The sequence below is a fragment of the Pongo pygmaeus genome, chromosome 18 (genome assembly GCF_028885625.2).
Source record: "Pongo pygmaeus isolate AG05252 chromosome 18, NHGRI_mPonPyg2-v2.0_pri, whole genome shotgun sequence".
NCBI lineage: Eukaryota > Metazoa > Chordata > Mammalia > Primates > Hominidae > Pongo > Pongo pygmaeus.
In genome coordinates, this window is record NC_072391.2 from 17,631,450 (window position 1) to 17,654,412 (window position 22,963).

A 22,963-nucleotide genomic window follows, 5' to 3' on the forward strand; every position below is an offset into this window, starting at 1 on the left:
AATGACACGTGTTTCTGGAGAAGACACGGCGCTCCAGGCAGAGGGGAGAGTATGTGCAAAGGCCCTGAGGAGGGAGTGAGCTTAGCGTGGGACTGGAGAGGACCACCGTGGCTGGGGCCCGGCGAGTGAGGGGAGAGTGGGAGGAGATAAAGAAGGGGTTAAGGAAGTGTCAAAAAAAAAAAAAAAAAAGGATCTTATTACAAGAGAGCTGGAAATCCACTCCATTGCTGGAAGGGAAAGGTTTCCTAAATATCTATCACTTATTATGAACCGGTTATTAATTGATCTCCTGTAACAAATCAGCCTGTCGAGTTTTTGTAATTAAGCAGTTAGGGGAGTAAGCTGGCACGTGAAACGCCAGTTCCAATTCTTCTAGTTTCTCTACAGAGAAACTAAGACCTGATGATGACATCTGCCGTTGCTCAACATCAAAACATTATAGAAAATTCACGAAGGGATCTACAGAGGTGCTCCTGAAACCCGTTTCACACTGCCTTTCAGGCCACAGAGACCACGGTCAACAAGAAGCTAAGATCCTGTTTACAGCTTCGTTCTCTGCGCTGGAATAAATATACCAGAGAAGGTGGAGCACAGTGGCTCACGCCTGTAATCCTAGCACTCTGGGAGGCCAATGCGGGTGGATCCCCTGAGGTCAGGAGTTTAAGACCAGCCTGGCCGACATGGTGGAACTCTGTCTCTACTAAAAATACAAAAAAAAAAAAAAAAAAAAAAATTAGCTGGGCATGGTGGCACACACCTCTAGTCCCAGCTACTCGGGAGGCTGAGGCAGGAGAATCATTTGAACCCCGGAGGTGGAGGTTTCAGTGAGCCAAGATTGCTCCACTGCACTCCAGCCTGGGCAACAGAGCAAGATACCATCACAAAAAAAACAAAAACAAAAACAAAAAAACCATATTATATATATCAGAGAAACTCACTTGACAGCATCTTAATAAACAAGAGCAGAGTACACCAAGGACACTTTGATACCTAAGAGGTTCACTTAAGTCCTGCCATAACCCTGAGAAGTAGATATTAAGATCTCAATTTTCAGTGAAAACTGAGGCTGAGAAGCAGTAAATGAATTTACCCAAAGCTATTACTACTAATAATATAAAGCCAGTGTGCTCTGCACTGTACCAAAGGCCACCCCAAATCACCGGTCAGATTTAGTGTAGGGCCAGGACGGGGAAATCTCCTAAATACAGGGGTCCTTCCACGGAGAGATTAGAAATGCTTCCTGATTATGCCTGGTATAACAGGTGGGCGAGTGGAGAGGCAGAAAAGGAAATCTGACTTGCCTACGTTTACAATATTCCTGGCATGTTAGTCTTTCTTGATATCCACAAGGTGAGCATTTTTCCATATAAGAGACTCCGTAAGCCATACATACCAGAGTGATGGCGTGAGACAGGGAACATCTCAGCATGTAGCCCGTCTGCCTGAACTCAACTGCAGACACGTCATCCTCCAGCACTTCTACCTCCAGGCTCTTGTTCTTCCAGCACCAATCCTCATGCATGATGCTTACTGCAAAAGCAAGCACCAAAAATGGACACATGGGCGTGGAGCACACCACCTCCCTGCACACCACCAGAAACAATGATCATGAATTAACTAATTTTAAAAAGCGGGTGTGTATGTAGACATAAAGATAGAAATATACACATACATATATTTATAACTAGCAGTATTTGGAATAAATTACTGCCAAAGAAAACATGGAGCCAAGCATGGTGGCTCACACCAATAATCCCAGCACTATGGGAGGCCGAGGTAGGTGGATGGCTTGAGGCCAGGAGTTCAAGACCAGCCTGGCCAACATGGCAAAACCCCATCTCTACTAAAAATACAAAAGTTATCCAGGCATGGTGGTGCGTGCCTGTAATCCCAGCTACTCGGGAGGCTGAGGCAAGAGAATCTCCTGCACCCAGAAGGCGGAGAGGTTGCAGTGAGCCAAGGTCGCGCCACCGCACTCCAGCCTGGGTGACACAGCGAGGCTAAATTTCAAAAAAAAAAGAAAAAAAAAACTGGAACCAATGTCCATTACATCAAGAAAGAAATCCAATGGGGCCTGTAAGATCAGGCTGCAAGTAAGGTATTCAGGGATCCACAAACTTTTTCTGTAAGTCTTTTCAGTTTTGCAGGCTACATGCTTTGTCGGCCTCAACCACTCGACTTGGCCACTGTTACACACGAGCAGCCACAGAGAATCCATAAACAAATGGGCAAGGCTGTGTTCTAAGGAAACTATGCTTTTAAAAATAGGCAGTTTTTGTAGTCTGCCAAGCCCTGCCATAACAGAAAATATTAATATAATTCCAGAAAAAGCAGTCTGTTTTATAAGCTATCCACTGCCAGCAGCCTCAAGCTGATTTCTGAAAAAGCAGAAATACAGGCAAGAAGTAGCTTCTTGAGAAGGGCAAGGAAAAGGGAAGTAACATTTGTGGGCAGCAGCTACTTAGCTGGCTGTCTGCACAACGTGCTTTATAAACTTTACTTCTTTTAGTCTTATATTCTGCAGAAAGGTTCCATTACGTCTATTTTACAGATGGGAAAACTGAGTTTCGGGGAGGTCAAGTACCTTGCCATGGTCAGTACTCAGCACCAGTACTGCTAAGTTAGTAGAACACATCAGTAGAACTACTTCACACTCCTTTTTCTGGCCTTTAGAAACAAAATGCCGTACGTCGGGGCACCCTCCCTTAACAGAAGCAGCCAGTGGGCTGTGCGGACAAGGTGGCGGTCAGCTCAGGGCCTGGACTCCTCCATGCTTGTCCAATGCTAAATAATGCAGTCAAGGTCACGAGGCAAAGACGACTTAAAACGAGGAAAGGTACATGGTCGTGATACAATTTGAGACCTGAGTTTTAGAAAGTTTACAAAGACAAGAAGTGTGTGAGGGCCACAGGATGTTGCCTTCCAATTCTTACTTTTGTATTTTCCAGGGAGCACGTTGTCAAAGGTGAAAGTCAGGGAGTTGACCTTGCCGGAGAGCTGGAGGCTCCGCTTCTCACCCTGGCGGCTCAGGGACTGTAGAGTCACCAGCAAGTCACCGCAGGTGTCTGCAGGGAAAAGAAGGGAGGGCCCCATGTGACCCCTCATAAGGCTTCAGCACAGGTTCGAATCCTAACCCTATGTAATAGCTTCTTGCTACTACTGAGCTCCTAAGAGACAGTGGCCGGAGGCGGAGGGGGTGCTTCTTTCAAGCTAACGTGCATCCACTTGACTCCAAGAAGTCTCCCTCGCACGCAGGTGATCAGTAGCAAACAGCAAAGGCAAAAGGAAAAGTTTCCCAAATCCCACTCCTACCGGCTGACTTCTTTGAAACTACGTGTTCTTACTTTCCAGTGATATCTTACCCAAACAAGAGACTTTCCCAGAAACTGATGCCAAGAACTGTACAAAGGCCACATCCATCACGGGCCTGTCGGTCACAGTAAGAGGAAACGTCTGGGGTTTCAACGTCAGCCCTGCTCTGGTTTCTGCCTCAGGAACCATCACCTGCAGAAACGTGGATGGAACGTTAGAGGCTGCATTCAGGGAGATCTTCCCCCGACCTACAGGGCGCTAGAACATTCATCTGGGACCAAGGCTAAAGAGATTTTCAAGGCCAAAGGTTCGTTTCCAGGCCGATTTTACAATCACAACGAATCCACGAATAACTTGTGTGAAGTAAATACAGTTCTACCCAGATGAAAAATTAGCCTCAACAGACCCATGTGTATGAACAAAAGTCTATCTGGCCTAATTCCCCACAGGCACACAAAGCGGACATGCCTCACTTACATACTAGAAACCATACTACATCCCAGTCACTTTTCCTGGCTTCGGATCACTTGTAGCATAAGCTCTGAAGCTGTCAACACTACGTGGATGACACTTTGGTGGAATTAAGTCATTTTCTTCTTCCTATTGTTCTGTGTGCCTTTCATGGGCTAAGAAGAGGAACAGGTGAAGGTAGCAGCGGTCAACTCTTTCATCCCTAGTAAAGACAACACTGCCCTTCCTTGGAAAAGTCCATCATGCTTCCGAAAGGGCTTCCAAAGGCTTGTCAATGTGGACATCTTCACAAGAAGCCAGCTACCATCTAATAAAGGCAGCTGTCAACCCACACACCACGCTGTTCTGTGGAAGCAGGGAGAACGCAATCTCCTACCCTGTTTCCCACAGAGGGAGGGACCCCACTTTGCCCTAGAGGAGAGTAGAGTCTAACAGGGAACCTTCTCGGCCCTCTCCCTTTGTGTTATTTGCTCTTCCACAGGGAGGAAGGGCAGCTGCTGATTTGATGGGTGAGAGCCCACGGAAAAGTCTCTCCCCAAGGGCAGCGCCACTGCACTGAAAGGCATGGTGGGCTGACCTCTGCTCTGTCCTGTCTCTTGCTTGCTTGGACCAGCTGTGGCTTGGGCCTTCACCATGGTGATGAGACCACAGGCCAGAGCGTCTCCCCGTTCTCAGCCTGCTTGAATGGATAAGTCGCATGGTCCCTGCCCAGCCATCTTGAAGTCAGGGCAAAGCAGGAAATGGGAAGCTCCATTCTGGCCTGGGGTCCCAGAAGCCATGCACTACGGCCATTTTTGAGCTGCCATTAGTAGAGTTCATTTTTGGTGTCCTTTTGGACTCATCAATATTCTACAGCAGCCAGAAGCCTGAAGGTAGAGGAGTGACTGGCAGCCTGATACTAATAAACACCAAGACTGGAAAAAAGAGAGGCAGATGGCATTATTTTTTAGCTGGATGCCTATCTGACTCTCCTCTACTGGTGCAGATTGTAAAGACTTAGAAACAAGAAGTTGGAAACTGGAATGCTCTTTCTCTAACCCCATTCAAGCTAATAACCCTTCTAAAAATCATTGCTTTTTCTCAAAACATTTTAAATTTAAAACAGTGCATCGCACCTGCACTTTGTAAGTCCCTGGTTTTGCTTTAAAACAAAATGATCCATGAGCATCCGTCTCCACGGTGACCAAAGACTTGTCCTTGTCTTGAGATGACAGGACAACTTTGTATTTATTCATCTGCTTGACGGCGTCGGGGAAGCGAATGATTGATATCTGACCACAGACACTGAACCTGCAAAGAGAAGACCATTCATTCCAGCACGAGGACTCAATTATAATAGGAAAGGCTCTTATCAACCAGGAAAGACGCAGCCCTCTCCCAGCCCTTGTTTCTGAGAATAGTCTAATCTTAATGAAGAGACAGAATGCAGTCCAGATGATTCTGGTTTTAAAAAGCAACCTTCAGAAGGAAGACTGGGCGTCTTTCTGCAGAACAGGGGCCCGTAGTGGGGCTGTTTGTGTGTTCCGGGTGACATCTGGCAATCCCCCACTGCAGAGGCGATTTTAAGAAAATCTGCAGATAATAAAAACGTTTCAGGTAATTGGATCGTTGACAGTGGAGTGGCCTTGGACTAAGAATGTGGGCTAGCCCTTAAAAGCAAGAGCTCTAAGCTGCCTAAGAAACTGTGGCATTAACCAGGCCATCAAATAAGTCAGGATTATCAAAGACGTCTTCCTTGCTTGTGATTATATATAATACATGGATGAAAGCAAACTGGGAGACTGGAACAGAAAAGGTAATTAAGTTAAAAAATGCAAAGCTAAAATTGAACTCCTTGGGAGGTAGGAGCCACAAATGTAACTTATAACTGAAAAGCCCTATTAAGGTAATGATTCAGATTTGAGATTCTAAATAAGGAGTAAGGTGTTGCAAGGCATCCCTCGAAAAACACATGAGAGGCCCCCCTACAACGACCATCATCCTTGGAGTGCTGGTCTTCATTTCTGAAGCAGTTGGTGTGTTAAAGTGTAATAGTACATCCTAGCTGGCGGTCACAGTTGTCTTTTCAACTGTTCATTTTCAAGAATCATTTTAGATAAAAATTAGTTACTTTTGACATAATCAAGAATGTTGGATTCTGACAATTAGGGGTACATTCAATGTTGGAACCACCGCTCCGCCTCAAATAAAAAAACAGTGGAAAACACAATGAAATGGTGGAAGACTGTGTATGCGAAATCTAGGAATCGTGAAAAACACAGTCATTTCTTCAGAGTGAAGGGACTGCCCAGCTACAGGAGCTCACTATCTCCAGCATGGGTCAACAAACTACGACCCAAGGACCAAGTCAGGGCCCCCCTCCTGTTTGTGTATGAACTGCAAGCCGAGAAAAAGGTTTTTACACTCTTAAGTGGTTAAAATTAAAAAAAAAAAAAAATCAAAAGGAAGATAATATTTCAAGGCAAGTAAAAATTATATGAAATGCAAATTGTGGTGTCCAAAAATGTAGGTGTGTTGCACTCTGCCCATTCATTTACAAATTGTCTATCTCAGCTGTTGTCCTAGAGACCGTATGGCTCACGAAGCCTAAAATAGTTATTCTCTGGCTCTCCACAGAGAAAGTGTCCCAATCCCTGACCTAGCATATGCATTTTGGTTCTCACATTCCCCTACTGTGAACTTTCAGAATAAAAGGATGGGAAGCGAACACTGGCACAATCATTCCCACGGACCTTTCATATTCTCTTGATTTGTGTACCTGTTGGGACACATCACCTTGTCTATTTCCTATCAAATCTCTTTGCCTCCTTAAGTTGTAAATATTTGAACCATAAGATCTGTTTTAGCTCATATTTTTATTAAAAAGAAGTGCCTATTTTCCCTAAACCTCAAATCTATACTGGCTTAGTTTGGAAAAATAAACCAAAAGGGTGGTAGAAAAAGGTTCCGTTATATTGAAGCCCTTAAAAATTGATTTGTATCAGTAAATTCTTTCAACAGGGTTTAAATATATATATGGACAGAAACAGGTAATATTGGTGGATATTGAGATAACTCTATTTTCACAGTCATTTAGACAGAAGCCAAAGAGTTTGTTTTTACAATAAATTGAGTAATTTTTTTATTTTACTTTAAAGGAAGACTAGGCACCATGGCTCAGCCTGTAATCCCAGCACTTTGGGAAGCCAAGACGGGTGGGTCACTTGAGGTCAGGAGTTCGAGACCAGCCTAGCTAACACGGCAAAACCCCATTTCTACTAAAAAATATAAAAATTAGCCAGGTGCGGTGGCACATGCCTGTAATCCCAGCTACTCAGGAGGCTGGGGCAGGAGAAACACTTGAACCCGAGAGGCGGAGGCTGCAGTGAGCTGAGATGGCGCCACTGTACTCTAGCCTGGGCAACGGAATAAGACCCTGTCTCAAAAAAATAAAAAGGAAAAGAAATAGTAAGAAGTATCAATGTGCTAAAAAGGCAAATGTAGTATGTTGGCCAAAAAAAAAAAAGAGATTTTCCGAAAATGTTCAACAAATGCTATTTTTCTTTCTTTGACCCAAATACTCTACTTTAAAGGAGAAAATAAATATATTTCCTCCATCTCTGTGAACAGCGCCTCCTCCATCTACCCAGTGGCTCAAATAAGAAACCTGAAACCTCAACAGCACAGGCCTGTGGGTGTGTTCTCCATGTGACCTACCAAATTCATCTACTCCTCGCTCCCTCGCCTGCCAGCCGCCTGGGCCCAGCCACCACCAACATCTCCTCCGGACAACCGCCACCGCCTCATATCTGGCCCCTCCATTCACAGCATGGCTTTCCTCCAATCCATTCTCCACACAGCAGCCAGGAAGAAAAACAAACTTTTTAAAGTACCATGATCGCTATCACTCCCTTGCCAACTGATAACTCTTTTTTTTTTGAGACGGAATCTCACCCTGTCGTCCAGGCTGGAGTGCAATGGTGCAATCTCGGCTCACTGCAACCCCTGCCTCCCGGGTTCAAGCGATTTTCCTGCCTCAGCCTCCCAAGTTGCTGGGATTATAGGCGCGGACCACCATGCCCCGCCAACCTTTTGTATCTTTAGTAGAGACCGGGTTTCACCATGCTGGCCAGGCTGGTCTCGAACTCCTGACCTCGTGATCCGCCCGCCTCAGCCTCCCAAAGTGCTGAGATCACAGGCGTGAGCCACCGTGCCCGGCCAACCAACTGACAACTCCTAACGGGTTTCCACTGCATTAGGGAGCAAAGCCTAACCCCAAAGCAGGGCTACAAGGCCCCAGAGCTCCCTGACCTCAACCACCTCCTCCAGCTGTGCAGACTGCCTTTCAGGTCCTTCCTATCCTGTGCAGGCCTCCGAACACACTGCTCCTCTACTAGGGAAGATCTTTCTTTAGCTGACTTTTAGTCTTTACTAAGGTCTCTGCAACCCGGAGAGCCCTGCAGAGCTCCCACTCTAAATTAGCTCTTCTTGCAGCACCCTGGTCTCTTCCCTGCATAACACTTGCCATAATTTAGCAGCATAAATGTATTTGTCTTTTTTGTCTTTTTTTAAAATCTTGTTATTTTATTTTTTAATTTTTATCTCTTTATTTATTTATTTTTAGACCAGGTTATAAGACTAGCTAATTTTTGCAGTTTTGGTAGAGATGGTGTTTTGCCAAGTTGCCCAGACTGGTCTCAAACTCCTGGGCTCAAGCGATCCACCCGCCTCTGCCTCCCAAAGCACTGGGATGGATTACAGGCGTGAGGCATCAAGCCTGGCCACAGATATATTTGTCTTCAGTCTGTCTCCCCGGAAGGGTGAAAGCCCCATCTCCGGAACACTAGTTTGATTATTAGGTACGAAGCATTTCTCAGTGCCTCATCTAGAGTAACTGCACAAAGTGTTTATGGAAGGTGGGAAAGACTTAAATCCAAGAATTACTTTCTGAGGGTGATATGCTTCCTCGTCTTCCATTCACCACTGGACTCCTTGACCTCGACCTCCGTCTGTCTACAGAAAAGAGTCACTGTGGCCTCCTCAGTGATCAAGCCAGAGGACTGTGTTCACCAGGGCTCAGCTCTCTGGACCTCCCTGTTGGGCACTACCTCCTACCCCAAACTTACTTTCTTAGCTCCTATGACCTCATGCTCCCTAGGTCCCCCTTGGGCCACCTGGCACTCTGTTTTTGGCCTACTGTTCTTCTAATTCTACCTGTACATACATATTTGAGGTCCTGGCTGCCACCTGCAGCCAAATCTTCAGGATTTACCATCCATCCAAGCACCTATTGAAGAGCTCCACCTAGTGGTCCTACAGACCGACGTGGCCAAATCTGAACCCTCATCACCTAACTGGCTCCTCTTTCTGTCCCCAGCCATCACACCTCTCAAGCTGGGCACCCTAAATATCTCATCAGTCTGTCCCTGACTTCCCTAAGACGCAAGCCCTTGTCATCTCTGCTTTCAGACCTCCTGTGCCCAAGTACTGTCCCCTTCAAAGCCACTCTCCTCCATGCCATTGTTTTCAGAATGCCCTCTTGAAAACAATGATCAAAGCTTGTTATCTTCATGCTCAAAACCGCTCATGGCCCCTTGGCCCCAGTGGGAGAAAGCCCCTATGTCCCGGTGGGGTGTGAGGAGGTGCTAGGGGGTTGGCCTCATCACCTCCTTCACGTGCCAGTACATTCTGCTCCGGCAGCACCCAGCTTTACACCTGCAGCCACCTCATGCTGCTTTGAGACAGCCTGACTTTGCTCATGCCGCACTTCTCCCAAGCAGACCCTGCACTCTCCTTCTAAGCTACTGTTTTGTGAGCACCTGTTATATCTAAAGCTGTTCTGCAGGTTACATGCAGGTGAATCCGGGATCTGATTCCAAAGCCCGAGTTCTTGGCACTACACAATCTTGCTTCAGATGATGGTAAAACCACACGAATTCAACAAGATGTCCCTGCCTGTACTTATAGTATAATGAGTAACTACAAGCAGGAAGAATTACACCAATGACCTGAAACATCTTCCAATAAGCTTTCTCAACCAACGATACCATCTTCCAAAATCCTCAAAGATTAAGCAAAGAGGGGTCCTGTGAAAGATCATGAAAGTCAGACATGAAAGATTTTTTTTCACGAGCCCATTTTAACTTCAAGCAAGGGACTTTTCATTAAGCATCTGACACGTCAGTACCTTCAGTTTGTAAGATTTAGAACTAATCTTTCTTGGCCAGGTGCAGTGTCTCACACCTGTAATCCCAGCACTTTGGGAGACCAAAGCAGGCAGACAGCCTGAGGTTAGGAGTTTGAGACTAGCCTGGCCAACATATAGTGAAACCCCGTCTCTACTAAAAAATACAAAAATTAGCTAGGTGTGGTGGGGCACGCCTGTAGTCCCAGCTACTTGGGAAGCTGAGGCAGAATTGCTTGAATCTGGGAGGCAGAGGTTGCAGTGAGTTGAGATGGCACCACTGCACTACAGCCTGGGCAACAGGGCAAGACTCTGTCTCTCAAAAAAAAAAAAAAAAAAAAAGTACTAATCTTTCTTAAGTTCTTAAGCTCGGCAAAGACACACAGAACACAGGTCATTTTGTTCCACACTGGCTGCCAGCATAAACACTGGCGCTTCCAAATCCACACGATAAGCTTACCCTGTTGCAATAATGTCAGCCAGCTGAGGTGTGTTGGGTGCAATTTTGATGGTGACAGTTTCAAAGTAGAGGTGCTCTTTCTGAGCATGGATGGTGTATGTCCCTGTGGTTATGTTCTCAAGGCGGAATGAGCCATCAGCTTTTGTTTTAACTGTAAAACAAAACCACACAAACAGAAGATAAGCCAAAAACAACAGTGTATCCTTACATGTACACCAGAATACTTGAGACCAAAAGCAGCCATGTTTTCATATAGTCATCAGTTCCTCTCCATTTCTCTCTGTGATCCAAAAAGAGCGCTGGCCATCAGCCAGGGGCTGCTGTGTCAACCCACCTTTGATTTGGTTATTCAGGGTGACTACTGCTTCTGGAACACCATCTCCTTCGGGTCCGTTCAACACCCTCCCAGTGACAGAGAATCCCATGACGTGGAACACGGGCTAGAAAACAAAGAACAAGAAGAAGGTGCTCAAAGGTGCTCCTGTGCCAGAGCCACAAAGCTTCCTTCTGCTGCGCCGGCCATCACCTACCGTGTCTGCTCCTGCCGCCCACCTCCCAACACTCAGAGCCCCGGTCCTGTATGCAAGCCGGGCTCCCCCTCACTTTACCCACACCTGTCTTCTCTGTTGTGTTCCCAACACACTGCTGAGTGTGAAACAACAGAAAAGAAAAGGTCTAGAGACTTACTTCCCTAGTTAAAAGGTCACTGACTCAAGCTTCTAAAAGCCCCCCACCCTTACCCCTGTGCCATCTCCTCCCCTCCAGATGCCCCCATTTTGGTGAACTACGTCTTCCTCCATCCTCCCATGCACACCCCGGCATCACTTTGGACGCCCCCTCCCTGCTCCTCCAGCATCGATCGGTCCTGCGGATTCCACCTCTGCAAGGTCTCACATGCCCCCTCCTGTCTTTCCACCATGGCCTGAACACAGGTCCTTATGAAATCCACCTAGGCCGGGCGCAGTGGTTCACGCCTGTAATCCCAGCACTTTGGGAGGCCGAGGCAGGCAGATCACTTGAGGTCAGGAGTTCAAGACCAGCCTGGCCAACATGGTGAAGCCCTGTCTCCTCTAAAAATACAAAAATTAGCCAGGTGTGGTGGCAGGCGCCTGTAATCCCAGCTACTTGGGAGGCTGAGGCCGGACAATCACTTGAACTTGGGATGCGGAGGTTGCAGTGAGCCAAGATCGTGCCAGCCTGTGCGACACAGGAAGACTCTGTCTCAAAAAAAATTAAAAAAAAAAAAAAGAGAAAAAAAAAAAGAAATCCACCTACACCACCCTCCTCCACCACCATCACTGAATCACACGTGGTCCCATGCTCCATGTGTCTGTGTCTGTGCCCCACTCGCCTGTGAGGAGCACACCTGTGCTTTCTCTGCAGTTACTGAGTTCCAGCCCTGATCTGTGTATCCCCAAGGTCACCACTGCTAACCTATTTTAATATCTTCATCAAACTTACCAGCATCTGAAATGTCCTCGTTTGATTTCTTAGTTGTCTCCCTCCCACTAGCATGTCACCTCATGAAGACAGGGACTTTTTCTGTCTTAGTCACCTGGTACACAGCAGGTACTCAATAACTGACTCCTGAATGAATGAATGTGTGCATGCATGTGTGCAACAGCATTTGAGATGAAGCTTTAAATAATTAAATGACTTCCTTTTTATGCAGGTAGCCCTTCTTTTTATTTTTTTATTTTTTTTTCAGCAAATGGTTTCTTAGTGATGGTCTCACATGACAGGTAGTCCTTCTTGATCTTTCCAAAAAGACATGTTTCATTCCATGCATTACCTACTTATTAATTCACACATGTACTCAACAAATATTTTTGCTGGGCACCTACTATGTGCTAGGCACTAAATCACATGTTAGGAAAACAGTAGAGAATAAGACACTCACGGCTCCTGACCTGAGGGAGCTTATAGGGCCCCATTCCCTGAAATTCCATTCATCATTTTCAAAATATGTTTGGCTGTAATCTGGGAATAGCTGTCCCTGCTCACCTGCCCCCATCCTTCTCTGCAAGCTACGAGAAGCAAAGTAAAGGCTTCATCTTCTTACCCTTCTCTTTCCCCTCCAGTGTACAGCAGAACGGTCAAACACTCCACTGAATCTTAAATGCAGAGTCTGCACCCCACTGTGCATATGACCTAAAGGCCCACTTCTGCCAGTTTAAGCGATTTTAACACAGTACTTTCAAATGTAATATTAAAAGAAAATGATTAAAATATAATTGCTTCAATAACTCTAACACTGGGTGGTCCACTTAGGAGAGGCTGTTATTTTCTTTTGGGATTTGCTCTAGCTAGCCAATTTTCTACAGTAACCATTTTCTACTTCTGTAATTAAAGGAGACGTAAGTGAGATGAAAAACACATTTACCATTTATGGAAGGGTCTAGGCAGTTTATCAAGCCACGTATCACACTGCCCATTCCTACCACCACGGGCCAAGCTCTGCCAGTTCTCACCTGGTTTACGGCCATGGCATCCCAACTGGTCTCCCACTTCCACCCCGACGCCCTGTAAACTCTCCTCAATGCAGCTGCCAGAAGGATCACGCCACTCCTCCGCTAGGAACCTTCCAGTGGTGCCAATTCTCACCCAGAGTTATAGGCAAAGTGGCCCACCAAGCCCTGTACAATCCGCCCTGTCACCTCCCTGAACCTCTTTCCGCCTCCTCCTTCCTTGCTCATTCCCTCCACTCCAGCCACCCTGGCCTCCTTGGGGTGCCTCAAACCCTTCAGCACACTCCTGCCTCAGGACCTTTGCATGTGCCGTTTCCTCAGTCTTACACACTCTTCCTGCAGGAGTGAAGTATGGTTTTCTTGTTCTTTCCCTTCGGGTTGTTGCTCAAATGTCACCTTCACAGGGAGGACTTCCCAAAAACACCCTATGTACAACTGCAACCCCTGTCTCCACCCTGATACTGTACGACCTCCTTTCTTCCTTTATTTTTCTAGAGAACACTTATCACCTTCTACTGTACTTTCTAACTTATACATCTATACATGTATTGACCCTTCCTGTCATTAGAACGTGAGGTCAAGCCAGGTGCGATGGCTCACACCTGTAATCCCAACACTTCGGGAAGCCGAGGCAGGCAGATCACTTGAACCCAGGAGTTAGAGAACAGCCTGGGCAACATGGTGAAACCCCATCTCTAAGAAAAATACAAAAATTAGCTGGGCATGGGGGCAGGCGCCTGTGGTCCCAGCTACTCAAGATGCTGAGGTGGGAGGATCACTTGAGCCCTGGAGGCAATGGGTGCAGTGAGATGAGATCGTACCACTGCACTCCAGCTTGAGCCACACATTGAGACCCTATCTTAAAAAAAAAAAAAAAATGAGGTCCACAGGGACAAGAATTTTTGCCTCTTTTGGTCACTGCTGTATCCCCAGTCCTGGAATGGTGCCTGAAATGTATGTCACTGGCAATCAATAAATATATTTCACTGAATGAGTAGATTTAACTAGGAATCCAGCTCTCTACGATAAGGACATCATGTGAAAGAATATAATACCAGATTGCACTTTTTCCAGCAGCCCTTCCAGATAAAATAATTGATTTTTTTTTTTTAAACATGTTTGCAATACCTGTGCCTAGGGATGGGAACTCAAACACCTGTCCCTCCAGAAGACAGAAAAGCCTTACCTCGATTTTCAGGCTGTCATGCTCCACTGTGAAGTCAAGTCTGGAAGGCGCCACATCAAAGGTAATCCTCTCCCCTCGATAGAACGGAATCTGGAAGGAAGAGTCCGTTCATCACTAAGAACCACTAACATGATCAATCAGCAATATCAATAATCGATCTAGCAGCCCACAAATGACAAGGGGTTCAAGACAGACCAAGAGAAACATTCATCATAACTGTTGCAGATTTGAAAAGAGGATGCCTTGCCCTTTTTGTAGCTATTACGAAGGGGTGAGTATCTCATCTTAAGTAAGTTACTGCTTAACAGCGTGTTCAGAGAACTGCAGGCCAACCATCTTTTCCTTTAACACCCAAACAGCACTGGCTCTTACTGTGTCATGCGAGTCCCAGACATAAACAGAACGGAAATCTGCTTCACTCACCACAGTGTAGCCCCCACTTGGCAAGGAATAGAAAGAGAACGAGCCATCTTCTCTGGAGACCGTGTAGCACAAATACACCAGACTCTCGTCTTGGGGCTGGAACCCAGGCACTGGTGAGACATTGCAGCCCAGGACATCCTATGCCAGGGGGTAAAAAAGACAAGACTTCCTTTTCCATTTACATGTTCTGAATACCATCAATTAGCCACATTATAGGAAAATTTTTTTAAGTTTCATGTCAATATATGTATTTCTGAAATCTAAGACACATTAATACAGATAAAAGGAAGAAAAATCTTGATATTCAAGTTGTAAAGTTAAAAACTGGCACAGTCTTCTCGGGAAAAATGACACGACTGTCCTTCCTTATGATGGGTCACCATTCTCCAAATAAGGAAACGGAGGCTCAGGAAGGTAATGTGACTGGCCCAGTGTCGCACAGCTAGGAAGAGGCATTTGTTTAAACCTGAGATTTGTTTAAACCCAGGTCTGATTTCAAAGCCTCTGTACTTTCCATCACATACCACTGCCTCCCAGTGTAGACGTGCAATGTCTTGTGAGTCAACAGAGACACATGATATTCTCTAATTTTTTTTTTTTTTTTTTTTTTTGAGACATTCTCACTCTGTCACCCAGGCTGGAGTACAGTGGCGTGATCTCGGCTCACTGCAACCTCCACCTCCCGGGTTCAAGCGATTCTACTGCCTCAGCCTCCCACGCAGCTGGGACTACAGGCACGTGCCAACATGCCAGGCTAATTTTTTTTGTATTTTTAGTAGAGACGGGGTTTCATGTTGGCCAGGCTGGTCTAAAACTCCTGACCTCAAGTGATCTGCCCACCTTGGCCTCCCAAAGTGCTGGGATTACAGGCATGAGCCACCACACCCGGCCTGAGACAGACGATATTCTTAAGTGTTAAAATGATAAATCAACCCAGACCTGCATTTTTTAAAACAGTACGTTCTGGTCTATAATCCCCCACCCTCCTACCCTTCACACCATCTCTTTTGTTCTTTTCTTTGCTTACCTCTTTAGTTACTAAAGAAGAAAAGAGAAGAAACTTCACCCCTTTCATGGGCTCCCCATCACTTCGGACAGAGCCAGACACATTGTAGCCAGCAACTATGAGGGGACTGGCCGCATTGGCATTGGAGTTGGTTACACGCACTGTGGTGCTTGCCTATAACAGAAAAAGATTTTAACCTGTAAAAAAATAAACACTTGCAAAGTGCCTAACAACATGAGGACGTGCTGAAGCTAAGATATTAACTGGGAAATGTAATCTATAAAATTGCTTATTTAGTATGATCACTTTTTTTTTGAGATGGAGTCTCACTATGTAGCACAGGCTTGAGTGCAATGGCGCAACCTCGGCTCACTGCAACCTCTGCCTCCTGGGTTCAAGAGATTCTCCCGCCTCAGCCTCCCAAGTAGCGGGGATTACAAGCGCTCGCCACCATGCCTGGCTAATTTTCATATTTTTAGTAGAGACAGGGTTTCACCACGTTGGCCAGGCTGGTCTCGAACTCCTGACCTCAAGTGATCCACCCACCTCAGCCTCCCAAAGTGCTGGGATTACAGGCGTGAGCCACCGCGCCTGGCTTATCATTATTTTTTAATGCCCAAAATGAAGTGAAAGGAAATGTGGCAAAATGTAAATAATAATGATTTTGTCTATATGGTGCTATTTTACTTGTATACTTTTCCAGCTTCCAAAATTTCCGTTTCCACTGCTTTATATTCCTCTATATGTTCCAATTTTTTTAATGAGCATATTTTGCTTTTTTTTCTATTTTTAATGATATATAGTGTTAACTGAAGATTAGCCTAAAGCTGCCTCCTTACATATTTTAAGTTTGGCCTAAAGGTTTCTCTGTACGTATTGCCAAGTCTCAGCCAATTCAAGCAGCCATCCTTCAACTACTCACAGGTGGCCAACTGTTCAAACCATGTGCAAATAAGACAAACGTCCGGCTGTAACCAATCCAACTGTTTCTGTACCTCACTTCCACTTTCTGTCCGTCACCTTCTTTTTCTGTCCATAAACCCTTTCCAATCACGCAACAGTGCCACAGTCGCTGTAAACCTATTCTGGCTCAGGGGGCTGCCCAATTAACAAATTGTTCTATGCTCAATTAAACTCTGTTTAATTTGTCTTAAGTTGTTCTTTTCACAATTTGTGTATACTTTTAAACATTTTTGTTAAGGTATAATAAACACAAAGAAAAGTGTACATATTCTAAGCACACAGCACAGGGCTTGTCACAAATTGGGCACTGGTTACCCAACAGAATAGCACCAGCAAGCCAGAAGTGCCCCTCACACTTGCTTCCGGTCACTAACACCCCAGGAGAATAAACATTATCCTGACTTCTAACAACATGCTTTACTTGAAAATCCCAATCTCATATTAATAAACTCAGATTCTTCTATGCAGACAATTAACATACAATGTAAACCTTAAAAACCCTTCTATTTATAAATGTGTAAGCTCTTTCACTTCGAATAAGTTTTTTTTTTTTTTTTTTGAGATGGAGTCTCACTCTGTCACCCAAGCTGCAGTGCAGTGGTGCAATCTTGGCTCAATGCTACCTCCACCTCCCAGGTTCAAGCCATTCTCCTGCCTCAGCCTCCCGAGTAGCTGGGATTACAGGTGCATGCCACCATTCCCGGCTAATTTTTTTCTATTTTTAGTAGAGATGTGGTTTCACTATGTTGGCCAGGTTGATCTCGAACTCCTGACCTCAAGTGATCCACCCACCTCAGCCTCCCATAATGCTGGAATTACAGCATGAGCAACTGCGCCCAGCCTCGAATAAAATATTTTTAAACATTGCTGCAGAAGAGAAAAACCCCCAAAACCAAAAGTCATAAACAGTAAGAAGAGACATCTAGGTGTGAAACTATCATCAATTATAAGTGCGTAAAACCTACAGAGTAAAAAAAATAATAAAACCTATAGAGTAGAAGCTGAAATACTGATTCCAATGCTTCTTTAGCAAAAATGAGATACAGCTTCAATACTAACACAGAAGCTAACATGTCAAGATGTCCCTTAAGTCTTATTTTAATTTGGTCTTTGACGGCTATTACAGAACCTCACCTACTTAGGTGGAGTTCCTTTTTTGATCTTTGACTATTAACTATTTCAGTCAAACAAAAAAAGATATGCTAAAGAACACTTACATACCTTCTAACCAGCTAAAGAAATTTAAAAAAATACAATTCAAGATGCTGGCGTACCCCGAAGTCCCCCTCCTCCCTCTTTCTCTAGAAGTCAGTATCATTTTGAATAGTGTCTGCTATTCCCATGCATGTCTTCATAATTTTTCTACATAAGACTGTATCCTCCCTGTCCCTACTAAAAATACAAAAATTAACTGGGCATGGTGGCAGGCGCCAGTAACCCCAGCTACTCAGGAGGCTGAGGCAGGAGAATCGCTTGAACCCAAGAGGCGGAGGTTGCAATAAGCCAAGATCACGACACTGCACTCCAGTCTTCGCAACAGAGCGAGACTCCGTCTTAAAAAAAAAAAAAAGACTGTATCCATAAATGATGTTATCACAAGTATTTAAAATCATATTTCCTTCAACTCTGTTTTTAAATGTAGTTACGTTGATATATGTAGCTCTGGTTCATTCATTACTGCTGACATACAGCCGCCTATTGTATGATGGAACCCCAATCCATTCTTCTCTTAAAAGGCATTTAGGTTGTTTACAATATTTTGCTATTACAAACAAAGCTGCAATAAACATTCTCACACATTCTCCTTGGGCACGCGTACCACAGTTTCTAGAATGTTTAGTATATTTACAGATTTCTGTTTCAGGCTGAAAAAAGAACAACAAATAAATCTCATCAGGGCCTTCTGTTGTTGATTTAGTTTAAAATAGCTATAGTTAATAAAACAGATCTATTTCACAGCAGGAAGACAACACTGTCACCTAAAACTGAAACTAACACAAGCAACATCTGCTACAGTGAGGAGTTACACCTTATAAATAACCACCAAACTAAACAACAGCACAATTGGTTCTTCATCTAGTCCTGGAGAAACCATAAATTCTTTTCATATCCTAAATTGAAAAGCCCTACATTTGTCCCAAGACCAGCATATTATTGGCATGGCAATAGACGTAGCTGTCACACTCACCTCTTTCAACGCCCAGGTTGGATGAGTCGCGAGGATTTCATAATCTCCAGGCAGAACTTTAAAAAATGCAAACCTAAGACGTAAAAAATAATCATTTAACTTTCTCCAAACAACCCAAGTATTTCTAATTGTATGACTAATGTCGGCAGCACAAGAAAACAATGTTGGAATTACTGCAAACTTCCATTAGCTTGTTAAATGAGCACGAATGAAATTCAATCCTTCACCGTACAAATGTGCATAAAAGAGTGCTTATTGAGCACTTACTGTGTGCCAAGAGGGGTGCTCCATGTGCTGATAGAAAGGAGGAGTGCTTACATCTCCCTTAATCTCAAGGATTTCTGGCATAAAACCAATCCTTGTAGCACAGCAGGGATCAGTCACAGAACATTCGACTGGGTTTCACAGAGGTGACAGGCATGAACTGACAAGGAGAAGGGGACAGAAGTGTCCAAGGAAACACATGGGAAGGGAGAAGTGGGGTGAAAAGAACAGAACAGATGCACAGGCTGAGGGAGACGCTGACCCAAGATGATGCAAATGACACAGGGCAGGGTAAACTATGACAAGCTTTGAATCCCAGAAAAAAGCCTTTAGAGAAACACAGATAAGTCATTCTGGGTTTTTGCACAAAGGAACTGAGATAAGAAACCAGTAGCTGATGAAAATTACTCTACTAGCCGTAGACAGACTAACACCAGAGTGAGCCGAGCTAAAGCTGGAAATGCTGCTGCCAGTATACTAACATGTTTATCCCTTCAAATTTGTAAGGCGACTGACAAATTAGAAGGCTAAGTCCAGTGAAATGAACTAGAAAACGCATTTGATTTCTTCTTCTGTGGTATTTTATTATGTCAAATCTTGCCTGTAATAACTGGATAGGGCTTGGAAATCACGTTATTACAAAGTATCGGTAAGATTGAGCTTCTATTTCATTTTCATAATAGCCCAGTGCTACACGTTTCATTGTTTCAGTTAGTGCAGATGAAAGGTATTCAGAAGGCTCTAGACACTATTTTTTTCTAGTAAGGTCAACACCAAACTACTAGCCCAGAGAAAAAATTACAGCTCCATATTCCTGCTACACACCAGGGCTGGAGAGGCACCAGTGAAGCAGAAGTAAATGTTATTTCAAAAATGAAAACTAGTTTCAACAATAATAACTTTAAAATTGAATAACTTACTGACAGACTCATTATAAACTTCTATTTTGCAATTTAGTCAGTTTGTATATTAATGGAGTTACTAATGATTTGAACGCTTTCGGAATTATCAGTTTGAACTATTCTGGTATTAATCTTGGCATACCTGTTAACATTTACAACTCAACTATATATATCCATTAAATAAATGCTTTAAATCTGACTCAGCAAGGTCAGCTAGGCATCAGTTCCAACTACAAAACAGTTTTGATATAATAATGATAATGATTTTTTCTAATCTTAACTGAGCTAACCTATTTGAGCTAATATGCCAGGCAGCTTGAAGTAATAATATTAATTTCATCTTTCCAGTAAACTTAGGAGATAGGTTCCACAATTATCTTCATTTACAAAGAAGAAACTGAGGCACAGAGGGGTTAAGGAACTTGCCCTAGGTCAACCAGCCAGCAAATGGGGGAGCTGGGATTCAAGCCCAGGTTGGCAGGCTCCAGAGCCAGGCTGAGCTGCTAAATGAAGACCCACTAAGCCCCAGGCCTTGAAGCAGGTGCTTCATGGATATTAACTCTTTTTTTGTTTCAGACAGGGTCTTGCTCTATTGCCGAGGCTGGAGCACAGTGGCACATGATCACGGCTCACTGCAGCCTCAACCTTCTAGGCTCAAGCAATCCTCCTGCCTCAGCCTACCGAGTAGCTGGGACCACAGGAGCATGCCACCACACCCAGCTAATTTTTTTCCCCCATGGGACACTGCTTGATATGATTTTTTAAATTATTTGTGGAGATCGAGTCTCCCTGTGTTGTCCAGGCTGGTCTCGAACTCTGGAACTCAAGTGATCCTCCCATCCTGGCCTCCCAAAGTGCTCGGATTATTGGCGCAAGCCAATGTGCCTGGCCAGTATAAACTCATATTTAACCATCCCATCAATGCTAGGCAAGATGGGTCAAATGGATTCCATTTCACGTGTGGGGAACTCAGCACTCTGAGGGGCATGAATTCACCCAAAGTTAAGAGGCTGAATCAGGATCTGAACCGAGAACTCCCTGAATCCAAACTCCCAAACCCAGCTCCATGACCCCTGTCAGAGTCTGGCTCTAAGGCAACACTGAGAGACAGGATGCTACTCACTTTCCGCCAGGCTGTGTAACTGTGGACTGGATCTTTGCTTCGGTCCCAGTGTTTCTCAGAGACACTTGAACTCCCGCAGGACCCAGGGGCTGCCCTTTGCTGAGGACCTGCCATGGAGAAGAAGGTTAGGGCCCACCCAGCAAAGCAACCTCCTCTCAAAGCACTGGCAGTCCTGCTTACAACTCCCAGGTGGAGCCAGGAACCTTCTTTGGGTCAAGAATCCCATTGAAAAGATGATATAAATCATGGATATGTTTCCTGGGGATGAGGTAGGAGAGGGAACAGTAACAGTAAAATAAGACTCTATTTCAATGAATCTAAGACATCGTCAGTTATAGATTCACCATTATTGGTCTGGCCAGGTGTGGTGGCTCACGCCTGTAATCCCAGCACTTTGGGAGGCTGAGGCGGGCAGATCACTTGAGGACAGGAGTTTGAGACCAGCCTGGCCAACATGGTGAAACCCTGTCTCAACTAAAAATGCAAAAATTAGCTGGGCATCATGGCACATGTTTGTAACCCCAGCTACTCGTGAGGCTGGGGTAGGAGAATCACTTGAACCCAGGAGGCGGAGGTTGCAGTAAGCTGAGATCGCGCCACTGCACCCCAGCCTGGGCAGGAGAGGGAGACTCCATCTTAAAAAAAATAATTAAGTAAACATACATAAAAATAAAAATATAAAAATTAGCTGGGTCTGGTGGCACACGCCTGTAATCCCAGCTACTGGGGAGGCTGAGGCAGGAGAATTGCTCGAACCCAGAAGGTGGAGGTTGCGGTGAGAGAGATTGCGCTACTGCACTCCGGCTTAGGCCACAGAGCAAGACTCTGTCTCAAAAAAAAATTAAAATTAAAATTAAAAAAAAAGATTCACCATTATTTTGCAAACCATTGAGAAAGAAAAAATTATCCAAGATCCCCATCTCTAAAAAGAAGCCCACACATACAGCTGGGACGGAAGGGCCTCCCCCTCACCGCAAAGGTAGAGGAGAAAGAAGCCCATCATGAAGAAAAGGACAGAAAGGAAGGAAGCACATCTCAACCTCAGGCACAGGGCGGGTGGAGGAAAAACGACTCTCCCCTGAGAATCTGAATCGCAGGAGCTGGGGCACACACCCATTAGCACTCTAAATCCACACCACCACGGTGGTCCAAAAAAATCTCAGAATTTAAATGATGGGAATCCTCTCAGGTGAGTGGCAGAAGCAGATGCACGTTCTCTCTGCAAGAAGCTGACTTCAGTTCACCCACAGGGACAGCAAGATGCCAAAAGGCTTAGGGAGTGCGTCCTTCCAACTCGGCATCCCTGTAAAAGGCCATCCCTGGCATAAACACTAACAGCGGCTGGGTGCACAGCATACACCTGTAATCCCAGCACTTTGGGAGGTGGAGACGGGCAGATCACCTGAGGTCAGGAGTTTGAGACCAGCCTGGCCAACATAGCGAAAGCCCGTCTCTACTGAAAATACAAAAATCAGCCAGGCATGGTGGCACACACTTGTAATCCTAGCTATTCGGGAGGGTGAGGCAGCGGGAGGGTGAGGCAGGAGAATCACTTGAACCTGGGAGGTGGAGGCTGCAGTGAGTCAAGATTGCGCCACTGCACTCCAGCCTGGGCAATAAAGCAAGACCCTGTCTCAAAAAATAAAAAAATAAAAAAATAAAAACACGAACAGCCTATGCTCTGGGAGCAGAAGGGATGACCAGCAACCTCAATCTCACTCCCAAATACACCTGCTGTGTTCTACACAGGATGAAGTACAGAGTTCACAGGTTCTCTTGCCACTTATCCATGGGTCCCCTGTGGGATCAAAGGCCCCAGGTTAAAATATCCTGCATTTTTTTAAAAAAGGATTTAGTATACATTATAGAGTGAACAGGAAAAATAATCAAGTTCCAAAGACAAACCTTGCCGTTCACAGAGAACCCAGTGAAGACAAAGTTGATGTCCCCGCCCTTTGTGCAGATGTCACTGACTCCATCCACATGGAGCTCCACGGTCGTCGGCTCTGAGGAACGAAGCAGGGGAGGAAACGG

General features: G+C 45.0%; 1 protein-coding gene across 5 annotated transcripts in view; it reads right to left on the reverse strand.

Moving 5' to 3' along the window:
* Positions 1–22,963, reverse strand: part of LOC129016222 (BOS complex subunit NOMO1) — a 61,375-nt gene that overhangs the window by 27,865 nt on the left and 10,547 nt on the right. For all 5 annotated transcript variants that reach the window (XM_054455383.2, XM_054455386.2, XM_054455384.2 and 2 more), the window contains exons 4-15: positions 22,835–22,935; positions 20,930–21,036; positions 18,641–18,713; positions 15,511–15,663; positions 14,484–14,621; positions 14,061–14,150; positions 10,741–10,846; positions 10,407–10,557; positions 4,899–5,073; positions 3,363–3,504; positions 2,934–3,065; positions 1,394–1,530 (exon numbers count right to left, since the gene is read on the reverse strand). In XM_054455383.2, the coding sequence (XP_054311358.2) occupies positions 1,394–1,530; positions 2,934–3,065; positions 3,363–3,504; positions 4,899–5,073; positions 10,407–10,557; positions 10,741–10,846; positions 14,061–14,150; positions 14,484–14,621; positions 15,511–15,663; positions 18,641–18,713; positions 20,930–21,036; positions 22,835–22,935 (1,505 nt within the window). The remainder of the gene's footprint in view (positions 1–1,393; positions 1,531–2,933; positions 3,066–3,362; positions 3,505–4,898; positions 5,074–10,406; positions 10,558–10,740; positions 10,847–14,060; positions 14,151–14,483; positions 14,622–15,510; positions 15,664–18,640; positions 18,714–20,929; positions 21,037–22,834; positions 22,936–22,963) is intronic.